Source organism: Saccopteryx leptura, chromosome 2 (genome assembly GCF_036850995.1).
Source record: "Saccopteryx leptura isolate mSacLep1 chromosome 2, mSacLep1_pri_phased_curated, whole genome shotgun sequence".
NCBI classification, from domain to species: Eukaryota; Metazoa; Chordata; class Mammalia; order Chiroptera; family Emballonuridae; genus Saccopteryx; species Saccopteryx leptura.
Window position 1 is genome coordinate 230,291,131 of NC_089504.1, and position 25,582 is coordinate 230,316,712.

Sequence of the window (25,582 nt, forward strand, 5' to 3'; positions counted from 1 at the left end):
TTCATAAATACCTGTCTCACTGGTCTTCTTGATTCTAACCTTTTTTAGTAATTACTAAAAAGCAGTGTTCTATTCTCCCCCTACATAAATTGTTTCATGGTAGGTCCGATTCCTAAGTGGATTAGAATCCCCTTCTAGGGCAGACATAAATCTATTTACACCTCAATACTTTTTCACCTAGACACCTGGCATGATCCCTGATTGATCAACACTGAGTGAGCAAGAATAACCCAGGCAAAAAAATAAAAAGATGGCAGAAACCATCAAGTCTCAATCCCTCTGAAAATCATACTGTAATTAAGTCATATCCGGCCTACAGAAAAATTGGAAGCCTGGCCTTGCCCTGGGTACCTGCGTATGTTGAATGAATATGTGAATAAAAGCTGTACAGCCTTTTCTATTCCTTAGGCATCTCTATGTAGTCTTTTTTTAATCTACATTAACCTGTGGTAAAGAGGTTTTGAATATTAACTAATCTCTATCTTGAATCATAATTCTGATCATAAGAATAAAAAAGCAGTATCAATAGATAACCAATGGAGTGTGGAGCAATCCTAGTGCCATATTAAGTGCCTAAGAACATTAAGAATATTGCCTGCGCCTGACCAGGCGGTGGTGCAGTGGATAGAGCGTCGGACTGGGATGTGGAGGACCCAGGATCGAGACCCCGAGGTCACCAGCTTGAGCATGGGCTCATCTGGTTTGAGCAAAGCTCATCAGCTTTGCTGGCTCGAGCAAGGGGTTACTCCATCTGCTGAAGGCCCGCAGTCAAGGCACATATGAGAAAGCAATCAATGAACAACTAAGGTCTTGCAACGAAAAACTGATGATTGATGCTTCTCATCTCTCTCCGTTCCTGTCTGTCTGTCCCTATCTATCCATCTCTCTGACTCTCTGTCTCTGTAAAAAAAAAAAAAAAAAAAAAAGAATATTGCCTGCAATCAGACCTGGAGTCGTACTAACGCCTGAAACTTGGCCTCACAGTGGTACCAAGAAAGATATCAAGAAGAGGATGCTACTTTTTTTCCAGACATTAACTATAAAAGATCCGAGTGGGGAAGTGAGGTCAGTCAGAAGAATAGGTTTCTATTAGATTGAACTATATGAAGACAATTTGATGATGCTTAGTAGGGTCTCTGGTCTTACTACGATGGGAACATTTTGTCTGCTTCTGAGGAGGCTTTGCTAATAGGCTGAGAACAATGGTCCCTGTGAGCAGCCATCCATCTCAGGCCAGGAGTCCTCTTATTTCTGTCCCCTTTTTCCTGTCCCTGAGTGGCTCAGGCAAACAAGGCTCAAAATGAGCTGGGAAAAATATGCTTTGAGTCCTCTTAGCTCTTAGACCCTGAAGCCCCTCAGATATAGATCCATCCTTCATCTTAATTGGAATCACAGAGTCAATTTAGGATAAAAAACAAAGTAACAAATCAGGATACTTTCAAGTTATTAGGAAGTAAAGTTTGAGGAAATTATAATACTTAAAATCAAATACAATTTTGTTTGTGCTATAATTACTTTTTCCCTTAATTATTTCCTAAGCCAAACTTAAAACCAGGATATATGGTATAGAATTAAATAGTAGCTATTTTCTTATTGGCAAAAGAATTTGAATGTCTATTCAAAGACTGAAAATCCAAAAATAATCAGAGGGCTGACAAAAAAGAAGATACTTTCATCTCTGAAATACATGAAAATGAAAGAAGCACAAAATACTCTTATTTTACCTGAATGGAGTTTTTAAAGTAAGAGTAACATAAACACAAGATGAGGAAGATTCAGAAGGCATTTTATTATGAAGTGGTCACTTCTTTTTAAGATGACTTCATTGGGAAATACAATGACAACTTTCAAAATTGAACATCATTAAACAGTCGCATATACATATATGTAAAGGAATAACATGGATGACCAGCCACAGAATATCTCACTGGGCCCCCTGAGAGCATGAGACATACTTTTAACAGGATAATTACAATGTGACCACTCATCATTATGTGCTGGTCAAATGACTATTCCTAGCTCATGAAACTGGTTCCTCACTTATGAATGATTATAACTGACCAGTAGCAACCACCATACCAGGGCAATGTGGCCCATAACAAAGATAAAGAAAATACAACAGGCTGAAATCAACATTTATGATTAATTTTCAAGCTGGTCTCCAGCAAAGATATGCAACTAAACAGAAGCCAGAACTGAAGGTTATGGTGAATGTAAGGCACGAGCCAAATGGTCTTCAGGCCCTCATGAGTCCTGCCTTAAGACAGACAACCCAGCTCTGGCCGGTTGGCTCAGTGGTAGAGCGTCGGCCTGGCATATGGAAGTCCTGGGTTCAATTCCTGGCCAGGGCACACAAGAGAAGCACCCATCTGCTTCTCCACCCTTCTCCTTCTCCTTCCTCTCTCTCTCTTCCCCTCCTGCAGCCAAGGATCCATTGGAGCAAAAGGTTTGCCCGGGCGCTGAGGATGACTCCATGGCCTCACCTCAGGTGCTAGAATGGCTCCGGTTGCAGCGGAGCAACACCCCAGAGGGGCTGAGCATCGCCCCCTGGTGGGCATGGCGAGTGGATCCCAGCCGGATACATGCGGGAGTCTGTCTCCCTCCCTTCTCACTTTGGAAAAATATAAAAACAAACAAACAAAAAAGACAGACAACCCAGAGAGGAGTAGAATGCTCTGTGAACACTGAAGGAAAAGCAGCTATTGGCTCCCAGGGGCAGCGCAGGAACAAGAGAGATGTTGGGGCTGGTTGTTACAGGATAAATAGGCATCTGGGAGGGAAGAGGCAAGTGGCAAGCCCACTAGGAAGAAAAGCTCAGATGGGTGAGCTGTGGGTGTGTGCCAGGCAGAATATAAGAGGGTGAGTGTTGAAAGAGAAACCTCAGGTGGCAAGTGCTTTAGTCTTTATTAAGCCGCATGAGAAACCGGAGGAAAAAAGCCATAGGATTTGGCTCTTCTAACAAAACAAAACAAAACAAAACAAAAAAATGACAGGCTGAAATCAACATTTATGATAAATTTTCACATAAAAATGACTCTGGCAACCAGGTACAGCGGTACTTGGCAGACACTGGTCCACAGGCCCCCGGAATTCCTTGTTGTTACATCAGGGCCTGCCATGCGAGGGCAAGGAGGAACACTAATACTTTTTTGCTTTTATATGCTTGGATCCAAGTAAGACTTTTACTTGAAGAAAGGGCCCTGTTGCCGAAGGAAGAAAAAAAACTTCAAAGGAAAAAGAAAAGTGATGATCTAAAGAAGGGATTCTCAAAAAAAAAAAAAAGAATGGATTCTCAATAGGCAGGCAGGAGCATTTTATCATCCAGGGGACATGTGGCAACATCTGCAGACATTTAAAAATTATTTTTTAGCCCTGGCTGGATAGCTCAGTTGGTTACAGTATCATTCCAAAGTGCAGAGGTTGCCAGTTCAATCCCTGGTCAGGGCACATACAGGAACACTGATATTACTGACTCTCTCTCTATATATACATTCCCCTCTCGCTAAAATCAATAAAGAATTTTTTAAAATTAATTCTTAGTCCCTTCGTTGTTTCCAATGGTTTCAAATGCATTCTTCATAAACCTGCAGTGATTTTTTAAGAATCACAAAACATTAAAAAGAAGTGATATTCCAAATCTTTCCACTTTTGGCAGGTTATTTCAGAACATCTAGTTCTCATAATTAGTTTCCAGAAGGTAAGAGCTCTCCTTCCAGTGTTTCCAAGGAAGAGTTGAACTTTCTGTAGGATTTTGATAGGAAAATTCACTCAGCCACTGTTTCTGCAAACATTTTTGGTTGTCACAACTGGGAGTATGTGCTGGTGGTATTTAGTGGGTAGAGGCCAATCAACATCCTACAATCCACAGGCCAGCCCCCCAAAAACAAAGAACCATCTGGCCCAGAATGTCAGTAGTGTCAAGGTTGAAAAACCCTGGTCTAAAGGATGGGCTGAAGGAAAGAGATTAAAAAAACTTCAAAGGAAAAAGAAAAGTGATGATCTAAAGAAGGGATTCTCGCCTGACCAGGCGGTGGTTCAGTGGATAGAGCGTCAGACTGGGATGCGAAAGACCCAGGTTTGAGACCTCGAGGTCGCCAGCTTGAGCGCAGGCTCATCTGGTTTGAGCAAAAGCTCACCAGCTTGGACCCAAGGTTGCTGGCTCGAGCAAGGGGTTACTCGGTCTGCTGAAGGCCCGCGGTCAAGGCACATATGAGAAAGGAATCAATGAACAACTAAGGTGTTACAATGCACAACAAAAAACTAATGATTGATGTTTCTTCATCTCTCCCCGTTCCTGTCTGTTTGTCCCTATCTATCCCTCTCTCTGGCTCTCTCTCTGTCTCTGTAAAAAAAAATAAAAATAAAAAAAATAAAGAAGAGATTCTCAATACAAAGATTATTGCAGTTGTTAAAACCAATGAGGATCAGGATAAGGTAGCGGCACTGGCAGACGGATGGGACACCGGCCCTGAGCTGGAATCAGCAGGAATGCAGAGACCACCTTCCATGTGAAGAAGAGGTGGGGATTTTTCTACAAACAGAGGAGGCAGGCACAATGTTGGTCTGTTATGGTCTGTGGGAATGGGAGATAATAGGAGCTGGGGACAGTAACAAAAACAAGCCTCCTAAAATTTGTTTTTATTTTATTATTTTTATAGGATTTAAAAAAATATTTTATTTATTCATTTTAGAGAGGAGAGGCAGAGAGAGAGAAGGGGGGGAGGAGCAGGAAGCAGCAATTCCCATATGTGCCTTGAACTGAACAAGCCCAGAGTTTCAAACCGGTGACCTCAGCATTCCAGGTCGACACTTTATTCACTGCCCCACCACAGGTCAGGCCTATTTTTATATATTTTTTAACTGTAGACTGTTCTTACATTACTGCCATTGCTTTGCACATAGAGAAGCTATAAACAAATGTGAGAACTTTTGGTTGCCACACCTGGACAAAAGATTTTTTTTTTAAAATGCATTCAAAGCTCTCAGCTGCCGCTCACAGAAGGTGTATATAGTTTTATTTATTTATTTATTTTTTAGAGAGGAGAGGGAGAGAGAGAGAGAGAGAGAGAAGAGACAGAGAGAGAAGGTGGGGAGGAGCTGGAAGCATCAACTCCCATATGTGCCTTGACCAGGCAAGCCCAGGGTTTCGAACCGGCGACCTCAGCACTTCCAGGTCGACGCTTTATCCACTGCGCCACCACAAGTCAGGCTGGACAAAAGATTTTATAGTAAGAACTTAACAGGAGTTGAAAAGAAAATGGCTTGAAAATTATTCAAAATTCTTATCAACTACCATAAATCCAAATCACACCTACCTGTGGTTGATCCAGTGAGGAATATTATAGTCATCACCCAGATGGGAATCACGAGGAGCGCTCCGATTATGCAACTGAAAGGGGACAAGTCAGGCACAGATCAGCTGAAATAACAAACAGGGCATGGAACTGATCCAACTTCTGTTTTTAAAATGAAAACTATTGTCAAGATCACACTGGCCCTGGAAGCTGCCCTTGAGTAAGCAATCCGAAAGCGAATTACCTTGAACAACGGGACAGCATGTAACGGTTGCTCCCCCATACACACCAGGTCCACACCAATTCCTAAGAGAGAAATGACGAAAGGGTTTGGGTAGGGGTCAGAGATAAGTGCTGCAATCTGTTATCGATGTTATTTCACTGTGTCAGGGCCTGAGGCAAAGCCAACTTACCATCCAATGATCTAACCTCCTCAGTGCTGCCTATGCAGCAAAGAAATAAATGTTCTTTTGTTCTTCCTCTTTACCAAGTCCTGTCACACCTGCCACTGCTCAGTGCTTGACAGTCAGCCTCTGACTGCCTTGCAGATCACAATTTGTCAAAAAGACAACTGAGCCTCCATTACTAGTGTCAAGGCCAGAAAGGAAAAGGAATCTTGTCATCTCAGTAAAAAGCAAAACAATGCACATCATTTAACAGAGCTTCTTTATTGGCAACTAGGATTTACTCCCCAACTCCATCTTGTTGTTGAAATACAGATTAATGGAGGTCCGAGGTGCGAGCTGGGGAAGCATGGCCCATCACAGAGGAAGGGCTGGACTAGACGATCTAATGGTTCTTCCCAATATGGGCTAATGGACACTGGTTCTTTGAAACAATTTTCCCAAAAAAGGGTTCTCCAGTGTCAAATATGTTTGAGAAATTCAGAGTACCAGTTAGGCCCTTTAGAGATAAACAGGATACACTAACACATTAAAATCTGCAGTTAGGGAATGGGCCTAACTATATATATGACCGAACATCTCCCAAACAGATTTGACCATGGAATTCTTTTTGTCACCTAATTGCATGTATATTCCCAGGCCTGCAATGCCCAGAGCCAGAGAAAGCTCAGAGTTCTAAGTGAAAGTAAGCATGAACCAGGGGGCATTACCGTTATCTATCATCCGCTGCTTGGTCAAGATCATGAGTAGACGGTCCACTTCGAACACACCCACCCCAGGCGTGATCACCACGGACATCTGCCCAGTTCGGTCAAAGTTTCGGTTGATATAGTGCTTGTCAAACACTTGAAACAAAGCAAAAAGTCCTCCAATGAAGATGTTACAGCTCTTCAGAAACCAGCCACTGGCAAGCATCTCTGTGCTCTCGGAGCACTTTATCCATATTTCTGCTATAGCAACTGCCATATTCTGACTTGATTCCTACTTAGGTGCATGTATTTCCCCTTCTACATTAAGAATTGCTTCACACAAGACTATGTTACTGTCACCTTTGTTAATCTCTCCCTGTTGATACTTGCCTTGAGCAGCTTTAAAGGCTCACATTTCATGGCATTAATTTCCATAAATGAGTCAGCATTGAAACTTATAAGGATCAAATATCAATTTCAGACGATATTTAATAGAGATGGACCAGAATCTTAATGATGACTTAATAAATTTGAAAAGCTAATTTTTATTTCTAGCCTGTGTAATTATTCCTCTGGAAAAATCAGGGATGTTTAAATATTACAAAAATATTTACTAATAAAAGACCTCATGCTCTAGAATCCTAGCACCTGAGTACACACACATGGGAAGGTGATACGCAGTGAAGTGACCTCACATGATCACTTCCGCCACTGGCCAGTGCCGGACAGATGCCTAACTGGAGCTGGTCCAATCAGATGCTCTCTGCTGGGAACGTGGCAATCTGAATAGAGCAGAGGCAGGGCTGCTGGAAGTTCTAGGGCAGTGGTCCCCAACCCCCGGGCCGCAGACCGGTACCGCAGAGAAAGAATAAATAACTTACATTACTTCCGTTTTATTTATATTTAAGTCTGAACGATGTTTTATTTTTAAAAAATGACCAGATTCCCTCTGTTACATCTGTCTAAGACTCACTCTTGATGCTTGTCTCGGTCACGTGATACATTTATCCGTCCCACCCTAAAGGCCGGTCCATGAAAAGATTTTCTGACATTAAACCGGTCCATGGCCCAAAAAAGGTTGGGGGCCACTGTTCTAGGGAATCCTGCGGCTGTGATTCCTGGAGCCACCCTGGTCCACACATTCTTCAGCATAGTGTTCAAGCCTTTCCTGGCTGCCCCACTGAGCTCCTGTATCCTTAAGAGTACATTTTCCTTTCTGCTTAAATGAATTTAATAGGTTTCTGGTATTCGCAAACTAAGTATCTCAGCTAACACATAAATATTAGGGACAAACATTTGGAAGATATCACACCATACTCTTAACAATGGTCTCTCTTGGAAGGAGCCTGATGGTGGAAGGGGCAGGGAGATGCTCATTTTTACTCAGTACACCTCTCTATTACTTGAATTCTAAGCATACAGGTCGTTTTTGCAATTTTTTAAAGAAGTAGTGTGAAAAGAAATTACCTAGAAGCAGTTAGGGGATGGGGTAAAAAAATAAGACGAACATAGTTTAGTAAAACAAGGAGCCCAAGGAAGGTCCCTCTTCCCCTTTTTACTCTCAGCTACCATGAGACACAGATTAGAACAGTAGGTTAAATTCCCAGCAGAAGACCTAAGAGTGAGATGTTGGCCATCAGTAGTTACTGCTTTCAGTTAATTTGGGGGTAGGTGGGTATAGACATCATCACTAGGTCTAGGTCATTAGTAGACAAGTTCATAGTCACGAGGTCAGCACGATACATGCTCACCATGGCTGGTGTCCTTACTCACCATTGAACGATAGATTGATGGCCTCTAGGTAGTTACCCTGGGCTGAGGTAGAATTGTCTCCTTGAGGAAAGCCCTCTTGCAGCAAAAGAAATAAGAGAAGGAAAAACAGCTCATAACAGATAAATTCTTAAAAAGCATGTAAGTGGTTCCTGGCTCCACAGGGCCACCCACCCTGTAGAAGGGACATTATTGGACTAGCATGCGTAATGAACAGTTGGACCCAACCAGAGAGAGAAACCGGGCAGAAGCAGACTACACACAGCCCTGGAAGAGGAACAAGCGCAAACCTGTCCCCTCCCAGCCCCGTCCTGCCCTGCCTTTCCCGGCTGCGCCTTCTACCACGTGGATGCAGTACCTGCCTGTTCCAGCCGCACCAGCACTGGATACTGGATGAAGAGTTTTTTAATGGTCACCAGGAGTGAAGTCCACTCTTCCCGCCTCTCGTTCTGCACCACCACTCTGAAAGGAGTGTTATCATAAAATAGGTATCGAGCAGCTCTGGCACCCCGGACATCAAGTCCCTTACAGGGTTGCAAGAAAAGGAGAAGACAGGATTCCCAAAGTTAGGGGAATTTATCATACGATCATATAATTATAAGTGATCAAGTCAGATACATTTAAAACAAACATTAACAAAAAAATGGAATCGCATCAATAGTCACATAGATTGAAAATAAGAAAATATTTTAAAATTGCCTTGACTCTAGGATGGGGGCCATATTACCATCGTATGCCCAACTGGTGCAGAGCCTTCCCTTCAAACAGCCAAATCGCATCAATAGTCACATAGATTGAAAATAAGAAAATATTTAAAAATTGTCTTGACTCTAGGATGGGGGGCCATATTACCCTCGCTTGCCCAACTGGTGCAGAGCCTTTCCTTCAAACAGCCAAAATTTTGACTGTTTGGGCCTGATCAACTCTGCAGGTCTCAGCCTGGTGACTCCCTGACACCGTGCTCTGCCAGTGGGTAGCAGCTAGACTTGGTATACCTGCCGAGTGGCCTCAGCCCCAGCACTGCCACCGAGTTTGAGCCTGTATCAATCTGGTGAATAGCACTTGCCCCTACCTGGTGACTCACTGAGGACCTACCTCATACCCCTGGGATACTGCTAGAATCTCGTTCAGTAAGTGAGCCTAACAGACAGCCAGAAGTGGTGGCAGATCTTAGGGTGCCTTGGGAATTTTGCTGACCTGTCCCTGGGCCTGGTAAAAGCCAGCCTTAGTGCCCAGTTCGGTCCTTCCCACATACACTCAGGCCCAGTAGAGGCAACCACAAACTGTAGATTACTTTGAGCTCCAAACACGTTGCCCAGGGCCAATCACAGGCCCTTAACAAGACAAAACAAAAAGTTGTTTTGGAGACAATCAAGGAAATCTGAATATACACTAGACATTGGATAATATTATAAAATTACTATTAATTTTGTTAAATGTGACTATGGCTATATAATTGTGGTTAATTATGTGGTTATCTTGTGATATATATGAAAATGTCCTTACTCTTTAGATATACATAGGAACAAAATGTTATCATAGCTATAATTTGCTCTCAAACAAAATTAAGCCAAAAAGAATGACAGATGAAGTGAATATGGCATAACAACTGCTAAAACCAGGTGTTGGGTGTATGGGTTCATTAAATTGTTCATTTTTCTTTGCTGCAAGTTTGAAATTGTTCAGAGTAAAAATTTTGGCAAGTTATTGCAACGTAGTATCCTAGATCGGATCTGGGGACAAAAGAGTACATAAGTAAAAAAAATGATGAAATCTGAGAAAAGTCTGAAACTTAGTTAATAATAATGTTCTTGTAGTTTTGACAAATGTCCTTGGTTATGGAACGTTAACAGGAAAAAGTGGGCGAAGAGTATACAGAAAGTCTGTGGATTATCTTTACAACGTCTCTGTAAACATAACATTATTCTAAAGTAAAAAGATCATTTTTTTTTAATGTTAGGAAAGAAACTACCCAAAAAAGGGGAGGGGGTGTGCCTAGTGAAGGACGCAAACATACTTATAAAAGTCTTCATAGAAGCGTCCCTTGTGATCCTGTCGGATTGAGGCTCGATTTACTTCAGGAAATTCATCTGAAACAGAAAACAAAGGACATAGATCAGATTGAAAAGAGAAACTAATGGTTTCTCTGCTCCCTCTTCTGGGCTGAACATTTGCATCGCATAAATAAATAAATATAATTATATATCTATGAAGTCGGTTTTAAGATGACTCATTGCCCACAGACTTCTTGCAGCCACTAATGGGCTGTGCTATTTGCTATGTTCCCATCCACATAACAGGAAAGGTAAGAAAGATGGAGCAGTGCAAAGGGAAGAAGACAATAAGAAACAGATGGGGGGAGGGGCGTGAGAAGCTTAAAAAATAACTAGGAGACTTACCCAAAGACTTTGCATCATAGAAAGTTCTAGAAAATAAGACCACTGTCACTTCATGACTACAGTTCTTCTCCTAGGCATGAGTAGAGAAAAAGAAAGCTCAAGGTTATTATGTTTACTTTAATATGAAGCAGCTTATATGAACATAGTATTCTCAATTCTAGGAGGCATCATGGCAATATATAGGATTAGATGACATCAGGTAATTGTAGGTCACATAATGCAATGAACAGAGCACTGCTGGGAGTCAGAATACCTGGATTCAGTCCAGGCTTATCACTATGTGACCTTGGGCAAGTTACCTAAAGTTCCAGGATATGGTAAATGCTCTTTTTTTTTTTTTTCTTTTTTGAGACGGGGGTGTGGGGGGAGAGAGAGACAAAGACAGAGAGAGAAAGAAGTAGGAAGGAGCAGGAAGCATCAACTCCCATATGTGCCTTGACCAGGCAAGCCAGAGGTTTCGAACTGGTGACCTCAGCATTCCAGGTCAATGCTTTATCCACTGCACCACCACAGGTCAGGGTAAATGCTCTTAAAACTGAAAATCCCTAAAGTATGAGTCCTTGTCTCCAAGCTCTTGATTTGGCATGAAGTAGATGAGCCCAGTGTTGGAGGATCATGGTGTTGGTATCCACTTCAGTGCTTTTTTAATTTCTACATACGTGTAGTTTAGGGAACAAGAACAGAACTGATGGTGGTGGATGTAAGAATCAGAGACACTCCCATATTCTAGTACTGTCATAAGATGAGGACTGGGGGCTGCTCAAGATGCAGGGGTTAAAGCCAAGGCAATGAATTACCTTTGAACTGAGATAAGGACTAGTGAGAATAAACATTTCCATGGAGTATGGAGAGCAATGTTCTGGAAGTAGAGTGTTTACAGATGGCATGAAATTTGGCTTGTTCCAGGGAGCCAGCAAGCTCAGTTTCAGTTCCTCCTGAGTGTTTGAAGACAACAGCCTATATTGACTAACCCCCTTTCTAACCCCAACTTTACTTACTGCCTACACAATTCAGCATTCACCCTGAAGGTCTAGAACATGGCCTTATATTTTTCCTTGGATACACAAGTAGACAGAAATTCCTAAATGTAAAGCCACAGTACCAAGAGCAGGGTGCTACAAAAGAGAAGATCTATATCTTTTTTGTTTTTTGCTATAAGTGATAGCTAGGAAAAATGCCTTACAACAGGCTGGTGTGGACATATGAGCTTCTAAACTCACATGTAATGGGAAGATAATATACAACAGTGGTGACATAGACAGGACAGCACATAAGTTATGGTTTCAGGCCAGCTCTGGATGAATGGATGGAACAAGATTAGAAGCCTTAGTCTGTTTTTATAGACTATTGATCATGGATGAGTTACCTAACCTCTTAGAGGTGTACTTTCCATACCTAGGTATTAGGAACAAGAGAGTTAAGTGAGATACCATGAGTGAAACACCATGATACCTGCTATGTCAAAATAACAAATATTAACTAGGACTACTACTATCACCTCCACCACCTAACTATGTGCATACAATTTAAAACACCTTGTGAGGTAGGGACTAATATTATCTCCATTATGCAGAAAACAGAGGCTCAGACAGATTGAATACTTCTCAAATATAAAAAGCTAATCAAAACAGAACCATAATTTAAAACCCAGTCAGTGTGTTTTAATCCAGACTCCATGATCTTTTCTGCTATATTTGTGACCTCAAATACTTTTTTTTTTTTTTGTATTTTTCTGAAGCTGGAAAATGGGGAGGCAGTCAGACAGACTCCCGCATGCGCCCGACCAGGATCCACCCGGCACGCCCACCAGGGGACGATGCTCTGCCCATCCGGGGTGTTGCTCTGTTGCGACCAGAGCCACTCTAGCACCTGGGGCAGAGGCCATGGAGCCATCCCCAGCGCCCAGGCCATCTTTTGCTCCAATGGAGCCTCGGCTGCGGGAGGGGAAGAGAGAGACAGAGAGGAAGGAGAGGGGGAGGGGTGAAGCAGATGGGCACCTCTCTTGTGTGCCCTGGCCGGGAATCGAACCCGGGACTTCCACACGCCAGGCCTATGCTCTACCACTGAGCCAACCGGCCAGGGCTCAAATACTTCTTGATCTAGTTGATGTGTCCATGTAAATCAAGGTAGGATAACTGATTCCAGTAATTTTTGGTGTTTTTCTAAATTAAGGTAAAACACATATAACATAAACCTCGCCATTCGTGACATTTAGTACATTAACAGTATCGTACAACCATCACCACTATCAAGTTCCAGAACATTTTGATCCCTCCAAAAGGAAACTCCATATTGATTAAGCACTCATTCCCCATGCCCAGCCTCAGGCAGCCACTAATCTATTTTCCATCTCTATATACTTTCCCATTCTGGACATTTCATATAAACAGGATCCTATAACATGTGGTGCTTTGTGTCTGGCTTCTCCACATAGCATGTTTTCAAGGTTCATCCATATGATAGCACTCCTCTTTATTACAGTCTATAGATAACACCACATTTTGTTTATCCATTCATTTAGCTGACAAACATCTATATAGTTTCTACTTTCTTGCTGTTATAAATATTGCTGTTATGAACACTCACATAAGTTTTTGTGAGAACATATTCTTTTTTTTTTATTTTTACTCATTGATTTTAGAGAGAGGAAGGGAGGGAAGAAAGGACAGAAACATTGATCTGTTTCTGTATGTTCCCTGACCAGGGCTTGAGCCAGCAACCTTCGCACATAGGGACCATGCTCTAAGCCACCAAGCTATCCAGCCAGGGCTGAATATATTCTCAATTATTTCAGGTATCTATCCAAGTACAGAACTGTTGGGTCATATAGTAATTCTGTTTACCTTACTGGGTGCCACCAAACTGTTTTCCTCAGCACCTGCACCATTTTACATTCCCAAGAGAAATACAAAAGGATTCCAATTCCTCCACAGCCTTTCCAACTTTTGTTATATCCCATTTTTAAAATTATTATTATAGTCATCCAAGTGGGTATAAAGTGGTAGATCATTGTGGCATTAGTTTGCATTTCCTTCATGACTAATGAGCTAGAGCATCTTTTCACGTGTTTATTGGCCACCTGTATAGCTTCTTTAGAAAAAATGTCTATTCTAGTCCTTTGCCTATTTGTTAATTATGTTCTATTTTTGTTGCTGAGTTGTAAATATTCTTTATATATTCTGGATAGTAGACTCTTATCAGAGAGAGAATTTCCAAATATTGTCTCCTATTCTGTGTATTGTCTTTTCACTTTTTTATGAGTGTCCTGTGATATACAAAAGTTTTTAATTTTAATAAAATCCATTTATTTTATTTTTCTTTTGTTGCTTGTACTTCTGGTGTTATATGTAAGAAACCCTGATGAAGCTCAAGTCAGAAAGATTTTTCTTATGTTTTCTTTATGATTTTTATGGTTTTAGTTCTCATATATAGGCCTTTAATCCATTTTGAGTTAATTATTTTTACATGCTGTGAAGTAGAATCCAAATTCATTCTTTGGTGTATGGATATTTTTTTGACTCAGAACCATTCATTGTTGAAGAGACTATATTCTTCGCCTCATTGAATGGCATGATATCCTTGTCTAAAATCAAAAGTATAGATGTATTGGTTGATTTCTGTACTCTCAATTCTATGCATTGATCTTTATATGTTTATATGCCAGTACCATGCTGTTTTGAATACTTTTAACTTTGTCATAAGTTTTAAAATGAGGAAGTGACAATTCCCTCAACAATCTTTTTTCAAGATTGTTTTGGCTATTCATGATCCCCTGCAGTTCCACATAAATTTTATAATCAGCCTTTCCATTTCAGGGGAAAAAAAAGAAAAAGGTCACTGTGATTTGATAGGGGCCGTACAGAGCTGAGCAGTAGCCTACTTTGGGTAGTATTGCCATTTTAACAATATTAAATCATCCAAACCATGAACATGAATTAGTTTTCATTTATTAAGGCCTTTGTTAATTTCTTTCAAAACAGCAATGTTTTATAGATTTTAGTGAACAAGTCTAGCACCTCCTTGGGTAAATTACTCCAAAGTATTTTATGCACTCTGATGTTCTTACAAATGGAACTGTTTTTCATTTCTCTTCTTAAATTTTAATTACTTGTTTCATTTTATGTTCAATTGTACGTTGCTGATGAAACATAACTGATTTTGTGTGTTGATTTTGTATCCTACAACTTTGCTGAATTCATTTAGTAGTGCAAATAGGTTTTTAATAGATTTTCTAGGATTTCCTACATATAGGATGTCATCTGTCTTCTTTTCCAACATGGATGCCCTCTAGTTCTTTTTCTTACATAGTTGCTCTGTCTAGAACTTCCAGCACAACACTGAATACAAGCAGGGACAACAGGCATCCTTATCCTGTTCCTAACCTTAAGAGAAAAAGTTTTGAGTCTTTCATCATTGGGTATGACATTAAATATGGATTTTCCATAAATGCCCTTTATATAATGTTGAGGTGATTAAAGTATTTAAATCTAGAGTCTTGTCAAGTTAGTCTTTAGCTAAGATACCTCAATTAAATGCAGCTTAAGGCCCTGGCCGGTTGGCTCAGTGGTAGAGCGTCAGCCTGGCGTGCAGAGGTCCCAGGTTCGATTCCCGGCCAGGGCACACAGGAGAAGCGCCCATCTGCTTCTCCACCCCTCCCCCTCTCCTTCCTTTCTGTCTCTCTCTTCCCCTCCTGCAGCCGAGGCTCCATTGGAGCAAAGATGGCCCAGGCGCTGGGGATGGCTCCTTGGCCTCTGCCCCAGGTGCTAGAGTGGCTCTGGTTGCAACAGAGTGATGCCCCGGAGAGGCAGAGCATCGCCCCCCGGTGGGCAGAGCGTCGCCCCTGGTGGGTGTGCCGGGTGGATCCCGGTCGGGCGCATGCGGGAGTCTGTCTGTCTCTCCCCGTTTCCAGCTTCAGAAAAATACAAAAAAAAAAAATGCAGCTTAATAGAAATAATGCATTCTTTAAATCTGCATTGAGCCTGACCAGGCGGTGGTGCAGTGGGTAAAAGCGTCGGACTGGGATGCGGAAGACCCAGGTTCAAGACCCCGAGGTCGCCAGCTTGAGCACGGATTCATATGGTTTGAGCAAAAAGCTCACCAGCTTAAGCCCAAGGTCGCTGGCTCAAGCAAGGGGTTACTCGGTCTGCTGAAGGCCCGCGGTCAAGGCACATATGAGAAAGCAATCAATGAACAACTAAGGTGTTGCAATGTGCAATGAAAAACTAATGATTGATGCTTCTCATCTCTCCGTTCCTATCTGTCTGTCCTTGTTTATCCCTCTCTCTGACTCTCTCTCGCTGTCTCTGTAAAAGGAAAAAAAAAAAAATTAAAAAAATAAATAAATAAATCTGCATTGAATAACGTTTGCTCAGTGAGATTTAGTGCATAAGAAGAAACATACCGCCCTGGCCAGTTGGCTCAGTGGTAGAGCATCGGCCTGGTGTACTGGAGTCCCGGGTTCAATTCCCAGCCAGGGCACACAGGAGAAGTGCTCATCTGCTTCTCTACCCCTCTCCCTCTCCTTCCTCTCTGTCTCTCTCTTCCCCTCCTGCAGCCAAGGCTCCATTGGAGCAAAGTTTGCCCGGGTGCTGAGGATGGCTCTGTGGCCTCTGTCTCAGGCGCTAGAATGGCTCTGATTGCCGCAGAGTGACGCCCCAGATGGGCAGAGCATCGCCCCCTGGTGGGCATGCCGGGTGGATCCAGGTCAGGCGCATGCGGGAGTCTGTCTGACTGCCTCCCCGTTTCCAACTTTGAAAAAATACAAAAAAAAAAAAAAAAAAAGAATAAACATACCTTCCACTTGGTAAAGAGATCGGCAAGGAAACCATTCACAGCTTTCTCAAAATATAGATCCCCTGTAAAGAAACAAGAAGAGGTGAGGATAATCTATATTTCTTGCTTACAATTTCTTCTCTCAGTAAAGTTAACAGGATGGGTCTAGACAAAAAGAAGGTGGGTTCTGCTATATCCTAAAACAAGATCATAAAAGCCAGATAGATAAAAGTGGTTTGCATCTTCCAAATGAGGGAAAATCTAACTTTTGAACATGATTATTTTCATAGTGATGTTTCCAGTCTGTTAGAAGATGATCTGGTATACCCTGGGCATTCACTGAATTACATTTACAGTTCCTGCTGTTTTTGAGTGACCTTGATGACCTACAGCAAAAATTAACGTATAGTTTTTGGGGGTTTTTTTTAGATTTCTTTTTTTAAACTTTTTTTTTATTATTCATTTTAGAGAGGAGAGGGAGAGACAGAGAGAGAGGAGAGAGAGAAGGGGGGGAGGAGCTGGAAGCATCAACTCCTATATGTGCCTTGACCAGGCAAGCCCAGGGTTTCGTACCGGTGACCTCAGCATTTCCAGGTCGACACTTTATCCACTGCGCCACCACAGGTCAGGCAACGTATAGTTTATAATAAATACAAATTTGAATTCCATGCGCCATGAGGTCTGGTGGTTTGGACACAGTATCCCCACCTCATAGCAACTTTATTGTTCTCTAGTTATTGTGTAGTAATTCTATTAAAGGGAGACAAATTTAGTGATTTCTGTGATGATAGGATGAGAAATGAAAGCTATAAAAGAAAGTCTTGGTTGCTAGCCACAGAGTCATTCTCTCTATGACTTTGGACCCTGTAATAACACAATAATAAAAGATCTATTAGCATTATGAGTTGATTGTGCTTTTTTCTGGTTTATCTTTTTGTTTACCTTCTAATACTTAACCACATGTCATGTAATTTACTATCTATATAAAATGTTTGTTTATTTTAGCATCTGAGGATTTGTAAAAATCTTAGGATACATCATTAAAAATGTCAAGAGCTTACTGCAAATGACAACAACTTGGGAGAAACTAGAAACTTCTCCCCATTAGCAGCTACAAGCAGCATTTAGGAACAGTACCATAAATATCAAAATCCCACATTTCACAGCTCATCTGAATAAATATGTAAACCATAGCCGACGTAGAACGAAACACCACCTGAAATACATAAAAACATAATCACATTAAAAAAGCAATGATGTCGAGTTTTAACTCTGCAAGATGGAAAAAATGCTGGGGAATCTGTTTTACAAACAATGTAAATATACTTACTACCAAACTGCACACTTAAAAATGGTTAAAATGGTAAATTTTACATATTCGTTTCCCACCAACAACAAAAAAGGTAATGATGGACAATTTCTCTTTTTTTTTTTTTTTTTTGGATTCTTTTTTGACAATTTCTCTTAATTGTGACATGAGTCTTCTAAAAGCAAGCTCTCTCCCCGGCATCACAGGCCTTCAGTAGAAGATCCTGTTCCTTTATCCTCTACTATAAGCTCCCACTAGGAGCTTTATAGTAGAGGATAAAGACATGCAAAAGATTGCAACATATACAAACATTCCATGAAGCTTTCTACTAGAAACATTGGAGAAGCAGCAGGAAATCTACCTGGTAAAGTCAAGGAAACCTCATTATGGAAGGAGAATTTGGACTAAGACATGACAGTTGATGAGTTGCCAAGTCTAATAAATAATTCACATTGTACCCCAACTCCATACCCAGACCGCCTCCAGAAAAAGTCTCAGTGGTTTTCAGGGCCAGTGTGCTTTATCACAAAGCCTTTTATCCAGCCCTTCCCTCCTCCACAAGGCTCTAAAGACATCTGGAAAGCAAAATGTAAGTCTCTGACACTCAATTAGTTCACAGGAGACCTTGCTTTTTAAAGACAGAAGCATATTAACATTCACTTCCCAGGGCCTTCCATAGTCTCTGGGGCATAATAGATACCACTTGATAAATTCACTCTCCCTCTCTAACATATAGAAATGCAAAGCCTGAAAGAAAATATACCTTTCAAAACGCTGTGATCATCTCTTGGTATTGGCATTATGAGTGATTGCGATTTTTTTTGTTTATCTCTTCATTTACTTTTTAAATTTGAAATATTTCAGAGAAACAAACAGAACGATATACTATCTAAATTTGTATAATAAATATGCAATGGTTTTGTAATTAATTAAGTTCTTTTTAAAGCTACTTTTTTAGGCAAAATTATTCTAGTGACAGAAGTAGATCAATGGTTGCCTGTGTGTATGGGGGGTCTGACAGCCAACGGGCACAAAGGAACTTTGGGGGTGATGGAAATGTTCTAGATTTAGTTATGCTGCTATATACATTTGTGGTATATACATTTGTCAAAATTCATACTATACAGATATAATGGACGTGTTTTACCGTATGAAAACTATAATTATCCTCCTAATGGTCCTTTTTTGTTTCGTTCAGATCTTTTTAAAGATAAAATTCATATAACATAATAGTGACCATTTTTTGTGAATTTGGTGGGTTTTAGTATATTTACAATGTTATGCAACCAATTAGCACTAATGTCAGAACATTTTACCACTCCGAAAAGAAACATCATACCCAGTAGCAGTCACTCCCTACTACCCTCTCCCCGGCAACCACTAACCTATTTTCGGTCCCTATGGATCTGTCTCTTGTGAACACTTCACATAAGTGGAATCGTAATATGTGATCTCTCGTAACTGGTTTCCTTCACTTAGCATAATGTTTTTGTTTTTTCCAAATTATAAGAGAAAGTGTACTTAGAAAGTTACAGAGGTAGTAAAAGTGAGCCATCTGGGCTGTTCAGGCTCAGGAAACAAGTTACAGAGGCAGAAGAAAAGCCCCTGGAGCTCAGGAGAGAGAAGAGAGAAAGGCAAAGGTAATGCACCTGGGGGTGGGGATTTAGAGAAGGGGAGCATTTGTGCTAGAGAGAGAGAGCACATATCCCTTAGCATGTTTTCAAGGGTTAGCCATTGTGTTGTATGAATCCTCAATTCTTTTTTTTTTTCAATGCATCTTGTTTTCTTTTTAAAAACTTTTTTTTCTTTTTAAAAAACTTTTATTTATTTATTTTACTGAGGGGAGAGATAGAGAGAAGAGGGGGAGGAGCATGAGGCACCAACTCTCATATGTACCTTGACCAAGCAAGCCCAAGGCTTTGAACTTGTGACTTCAGCATTCCAGGCCAATGCTTAATCCACTGCGCCACCACAGATCAGGCTAATTCTTTTTTTATTGAGTAACGTTTCATTGTATAGCTACACCATATTGTGTTTATCTGTTCATCAGCTGATGGACATTTCTAGTAGTTGTTTCCACTCTTTTAGCTATTGTGAATAATTCTGCTACAAACATTTGTATGCAAGTTTTTATGGGAACACATTTTCAAGTCTACCAGGCATATACCTAAGGGTGTAATTACAGAGTCATTTGGTAATTCTCCATTTAACCTTTTGCACAACCACCCAATTGTTCCACAGTGGCTGTAACATTTTACATTCCCTCCACCCCCAGAAGTGTATGCAGGTTCTAATTTCTCCACATCCTCTCTAATGCTTATTTTCCTTTTTAAAAACTTTTATTTTTATTATAGCCATCCTAGTGGGTTTGAGGCAGTATCTCAGTGTGTTTTGACTTACATTTCCCTCATGACTAATAATATTGAGCATATTTTCATGTGTTTATTATCCAATACATCAGCAAATTCTGTGGACTGTACCCCAAAATGTATCTCAAATCTGCCCATGTCTCTTCAATGCTGTAGCTCCTACCCTAGTCCATGCCATCATCTTCTAACTTGTCCTTATGCTTCTACTCTTGTCCCGACCAACAACTCTCTGCACGAGAGCTGGAAGGCTACAGTAGGTACTATGGATGCCTATCCAAAATCCTTTCTTCCTGAGAAACGAGAAGCTGATTCTATTCTGGAAGGCAAGGGATCCGACCAAAAGACTAAACCTCCCATCCTCCTAAGCAGCTACACACAACTAAATTCTGTCCAGTAAGATGTAAGTGGGAGAATGCACCTCTCTTCCCTTTCTTCCCTTCCTCCCTCCTTGGCCTGCAATATGGATGTGGCTACAGCAGCTACAGATGGATCATGAAAGCCTAATCCTGAGTATGACCCAACAGGGAGACAGAAAGGAGCCTTAGATCACAATAACTGAGACACTGTCATAGCAGCCATGAATTGCTTACCCATGTACTTCCTTTACAGGAGAGAAAAAAGTGGACTTTTAAGCAGTTAGCCACTGTTATTTTGGGTTTTTTGTTCAACAAAATCCAACTGAATGGGCCCTGGCCAGTTTGCTCAGTGCATAGAGCATCAGCCCAGTGTACGGATATCCCAGGTTCAATTCCCAGTCAGGGTGTATAAGACAAATGGCCATCTGCTTCTCTCCTTCTTCCTCTTCCCCTTCTTTCCCTCTTTCCCTCCTACAGTGAGTGGCTCGATTGGTTTGAACATCAGCCCCAGGCACTGAAGATAGCTCAGTTGGTCTGAGCACATCAGCCTCAGATTCTAAAAATAGTTCAGTGGATTCAAGCATCGGTCCAAGACAGGGTTGCTGGCTGAATCCTGGTTGGGGAGCATACAGGAGTGTCTCACTATCTTCCCTCCTCTCACTTAATAAAAAGAAAAAAAAATCCAACTGAACGAATAAGTGAACTTTTGAAAACATAATTCATATATCATACCCACACTTAAAATCCTTCATTGGGTTCTAATTGTCCTTAGAAGAAACAGCCCTCAAGGTCCTGCATGAATTGGCTGAAACCTGTCCAGCTCCTTACCAATATCATTCTTCCTACTTGTCTCCTATGTTTCTGCCACATTCGCCTCTTCAAACTGTTCCCTCTACCTGGAAAATTCTTTGTCTCAACCTCCATATGCTGGCTAAGTCTCCCCTTTCCAGAACCTTCTCAGAGAGCCTCCCTTGCCTACCGTTGTAAAGGGTCTCCCGTTTTTCTCTATCTCAATGCCCTGTTTCCCTTAGAATTTTTCATTTATCTGTTCACTAAGGAGGCCACCTTCAGTTAGTCCTTCTCATTACCCAATTAATTTCCTTTGAAGTTCTCATCATAATCGGTAATTACCATATTTATGGCCTGAGTGTCTAGTTACAGCTGTCTCCCCACTTGGGTATAAACTCCTTACCAGGAGGGATCTTGTCTGTGCTATTCACCCCTGAATGCCCAGGGAATGGGGATTCCCTGCTTTGAATTCCACTCTAGAATGAAGGTTGTTCACTGATAATGTTCTGCACATGTATTTTTTAATAGAGGAAAAAGCAAAGTAAATGACACATATAAAGTTCTTCTAGATTATTTGTTAAATAAATGAATGAATGAGGTTGAAGAGGTAAGCAAATGTCAAATTATCATGATCTTTGTAAACCATACTTAAGAGTAAATTTCTAGGGGAAAGAAATCAAATTAAGGTCACTATGAAAATACCAACTTATGCCCACTAGAATTGCAGAAACTTTAAAAATTTAAGACAAGGTATTAGAATTTTTTTTTTTAATTCAGGAGATTTTATACATTGCTACTAGGAATATAAACTGGTCCAAAATATTTGAAAAACAATTTGGCATGACCTTATAGAATAGGACCTATGACCCAGCAAATAGACTGCTAGTTATAGATTTAAAACATAGTATTGAGTACAAACAAGCTAGCTCAGAAAAAGAAAAAAGACTGCATACATTTTTATTCCATTTGAATAAAGCTAAAAAAAAAAGCAAAACAAGTAATATATTACTTAGAGTAAAACATACAAGGTAGACAAAAGTAGTTTTACAGTTGTGAGTACACAAAATAGTTTATTCTTGTATTATTTATTAATTTGTATTTTCCCAGGCGAAGAACTGTAAACCTACTTTTGCCCATCCATATTATTACTACTATGTAAACAAGGAAATTACAAAACTGAAATTCAGATAGTGGTTACCTATAAAGGCACTGGTTCTCACTTGGAGCAATTTTGCTCCCTCAGAGGACATCTGGCTATGTCTGGAGATATTTCTGGTTATCACGACTTGCTGGGTGGTAAGTGGAGGGTGTTATTGGCATTGAGTAGGTAGAAGCCAGGGATGCTGCTAAATATCCCACAATGCACAGGACAGCCCCCCACACACACACACATTATAGCCATTGGGGGCCAAATATTTCTTTATTGGCTGCCCTATACATGAAGCGTGTTTAAAAGCACCTTCCTAACATGCCCAGTTATGAGAACCAAAAATGTCTCCAGACACTGCCAAAGGCCCCTGGGGAGGCAATATCACCCCCAGTGGAGAACCACTGCTCTCAGGGGAGACAGGCGTGAGAACAAAGACAAGCAGGTGGGTGGTTGCCTACCGTGGGTAATGTTCACAGGTGTTAAGTTTGGATTTTTCCAACCAGAATAGACAGCAGAAAAGGGGGTTCCCTTGCAAAGGGCTCTCTTCATGTTTACCAATGCAGTCAGCTACTGTGTCTAACCTTTGCTGTATACTTGTGGGCAGAGAAGCCTGCAAGTTAGACACTAAATCTCTATGCCTGATATTAAACTGACTTCCTTCAGAAGAAGAAAATGAACATCAGTCCCAAATTGAGAGTTCCAACTATAAAACATTAGAATCTCAGGAGTCCCTGATGATATTACAACATAGTCCACCTGAGAGGGCAGACACACAGTGGCCATCATGAGATTATCAGTTTTTGCTTGTTTCTGTTTTGTTTTTGACTTTAGGACTCAAACATAATGATATGAGGAAACAAAACCAAAAAAGGAGTTTATCAATCTTACCCTGGTATCTTCACTGATATAACCGCACATGACTTTCTCATTCTTGACCCACAGCTCACCAGCCTGTGCCCTGAAAGAAAAACACACAAGTTATTACAAGTCTTCCATAAACAACGAAGAAATGATGGTGACTTCAGGGTGGATCACTCCACTCTGTTACTTATCCCCAAATGACGGAGCCAGGTACAGATTTTTAGATAGTGCCATGTACAAATTATACAACATCAAGAATTTTTTTTTTTTTTTTGTATTTTTCTGAAGCTGGAAACAGGGAGAGACAGTCAGACAGACTCCCGCATGCGCCCGACCGGGATCCACCTGGCACGCCCACCAGGGGCAACGCTCTGCCCACCAGGGGGCGATGCTCTGCCCCTCCGGGGCGTCGCTCTGCCGCGACCAGAGCCACTCTAGCGCCTGGGGCAGAGGCCAAGGAGCCATCCCCAGCGCCTGGGCCATCTTTGCTCCAATGGAGCCTTGGCTGCGGGAGGGGAAGAGAGAGACAGAGAGGAAGGAGGAGGGGGGTGGAGAAGCAAATGGGCGCTTCTCCTATGTGCCCTGGCTGGGAATCGAACCCGGGTCCCCCGCACGCCAGGCCGGCGCTCTACCGCTGAGCCAACCGGCCAGGGCCAACATCAAGAATTATTAGAGCAAGGCTCCTTACCCCAAGGTTGCAAGTTCGATCCCCAGTCAGGGCACACGCAAGAATCAACCAATGAATGCATAAATAAGAGAAATCGATGTTTCTCTCTCTCACCTTTTCTCTCTCTAAAACCAATAAATAAAATAAAATATAGCCTGACCTGTGGTGGCGCAGTGGATAAAGTGTCGACCTGGAAATGCTGAGGTCTTCGGTTCGAAACCCCAGGCTTGCCTGGTCAAGGCACATATGGGAGTTGATGCTTCCAGCTCCTCCCCCCTTCTCTCTCTCTGTCTCTCCTCTCTCTCTCTCTCTCTCTCTCTCTCTGTCTCTCCCTCTCCTCTCTAAAATAAATAAATAAATAAAATAATATAATAAAATATAATAAAAATAGAATTCTTAGAGCATACTGAACAAGTACAACAGGAATTCTTAATTTGAGAGTCCCTAGGCAACATGTGGGTCCAAAAAGGGGCATCAGAGAACCCAGGAACCCTCTGAAATACTGCAAAATTTTCTGGGCAGACTATTACAGCTTCTGTCAAATCTTAAAAGGGTTCATGTCACAAAAACCAACTAAGAAGCACTGATAAAGTTTTGGTAACCCCAGTTTTAAAACAGTGAGTTTCAACAGAAACAAAATCCATCTTAATATCAGAGTTAGAAGACAAGTGGTTAGGAAGCATGAAGGGACAGGGTTCCTATTCAACAGAGCCCATTCTACTGAATAATTTTCATGGCAACTTGCTATCATATTTTAGGGCTTGTTCCTAAAATATGCAACTTCTTAAGATTATGAAATGGATAGTATAGTTCAAAGAGCATGTCCTTCAGAGCTGTCCAGCCTGAGTGTATCAGGTCTAAGGATCAATCTCAACTCATGGCCTACGGGGAAATAACTCTGTGAGCTCAGTGCCCTTATCCTAAAAAATGAGATAATGATACCTCCTTAGAGTTGTTTTGAGAATTAAAACAGATAATCCAGAGAAACTGTTCAGGACAGTGCCAGGATAGGAAATGCTCAATTAAAAGTAGTAGTGGCTATGTGTATTAGAAAGAACTGTAGCCTGACCAGGCGGTGGCACAGTGGATAGAGCGTTGAACTAGGATGCAGAGGACCCAGGTTTGAGACCCCGAGGTCACCAGTTTGAGCGCGGACTCATCTGGTTTGAGCAGAGCTCACCACCTTGGACCCAAGGTCGCTGTCTTGAGCAAGGGGTTTACTCAGTCTGCTCAAGGTCCACGGTCAAGGCACATATGAGAAAGCAATCAATGAACAACTAAGTTGTGGCAACTAAAAACTGATGATTGATGCTTCTCATCTCCATTCCTGTCTATCCCTTTCTCTGACTCTCTTTCTGTCTCTGTAAAAACAAATAAATAATTTTTTTTAAAAAAAGAAAGAAAGAACGGTAACAATGGGATACAGGTAACACAAAATGCTATCCCACAGAGGAAGTGGTAACTATTACCCGAGGACCCTATAATTAGCTCTCAGCCAACCATGTGTGCCCTTCTCTTCTACCAAACCCAATGCAGTTGCCTGCCTGGCCCTAAGCAATCAGATAAGATAAAAACAAGGAAAATGCTGTGTACCATTAGTCACAGCTCAGCCAGCCAACATGAGAAACAAGACCACAGTCTTCAAATACACTGCTCAGGGTCTCAGCTGTTTCTGCCAAGAGGAGTGCTTCTTAGTACTCCTTCGCTCAAGTGTGTCTGTGAGTGGACAACTGCAGCAACTCTGACCTGAGAA

General features: G+C 41.4%; 1 protein-coding gene across 9 annotated transcripts in view; it reads right to left on the reverse strand.

Moving 5' to 3' along the window:
• Positions 1 to 25,582, reverse strand: part of DEPDC5 (DEP domain containing 5, GATOR1 subcomplex subunit) — a 111,378-nt gene that overhangs the window by 67,478 nt on the left and 18,318 nt on the right. For all 9 annotated transcript variants that reach the window (XR_010749340.1, XR_010749341.1, XM_066370427.1 and 6 more), the window contains exons 8-17: positions 23,190 to 23,259; positions 17,466 to 17,544; positions 16,350 to 16,411; positions 10,557 to 10,626; positions 10,175 to 10,247; positions 8,516 to 8,619; positions 8,161 to 8,235; positions 6,409 to 6,543; positions 5,539 to 5,600; positions 5,316 to 5,389 (exon numbers count right to left, since the gene is read on the reverse strand). Coding sequence is in view for 7 of the 9 variants with exons in the window: in XM_066370427.1 (XP_066226524.1) it covers positions 5,316 to 5,389; positions 5,539 to 5,600; positions 6,409 to 6,543; positions 8,161 to 8,235; positions 8,516 to 8,619; positions 10,175 to 10,247; positions 10,557 to 10,626; positions 16,350 to 16,411; positions 17,466 to 17,544; positions 23,190 to 23,259 (804 nt within the window). In the remaining 2 variants the exon portion in view is untranslated. The remainder of the gene's footprint in view (positions 1 to 5,315; positions 5,390 to 5,538; positions 5,601 to 6,408; positions 6,544 to 8,160; positions 8,236 to 8,515; positions 8,620 to 10,174; positions 10,248 to 10,556; positions 10,627 to 16,349; positions 16,412 to 17,465; positions 17,545 to 23,189; positions 23,260 to 25,582) is intronic.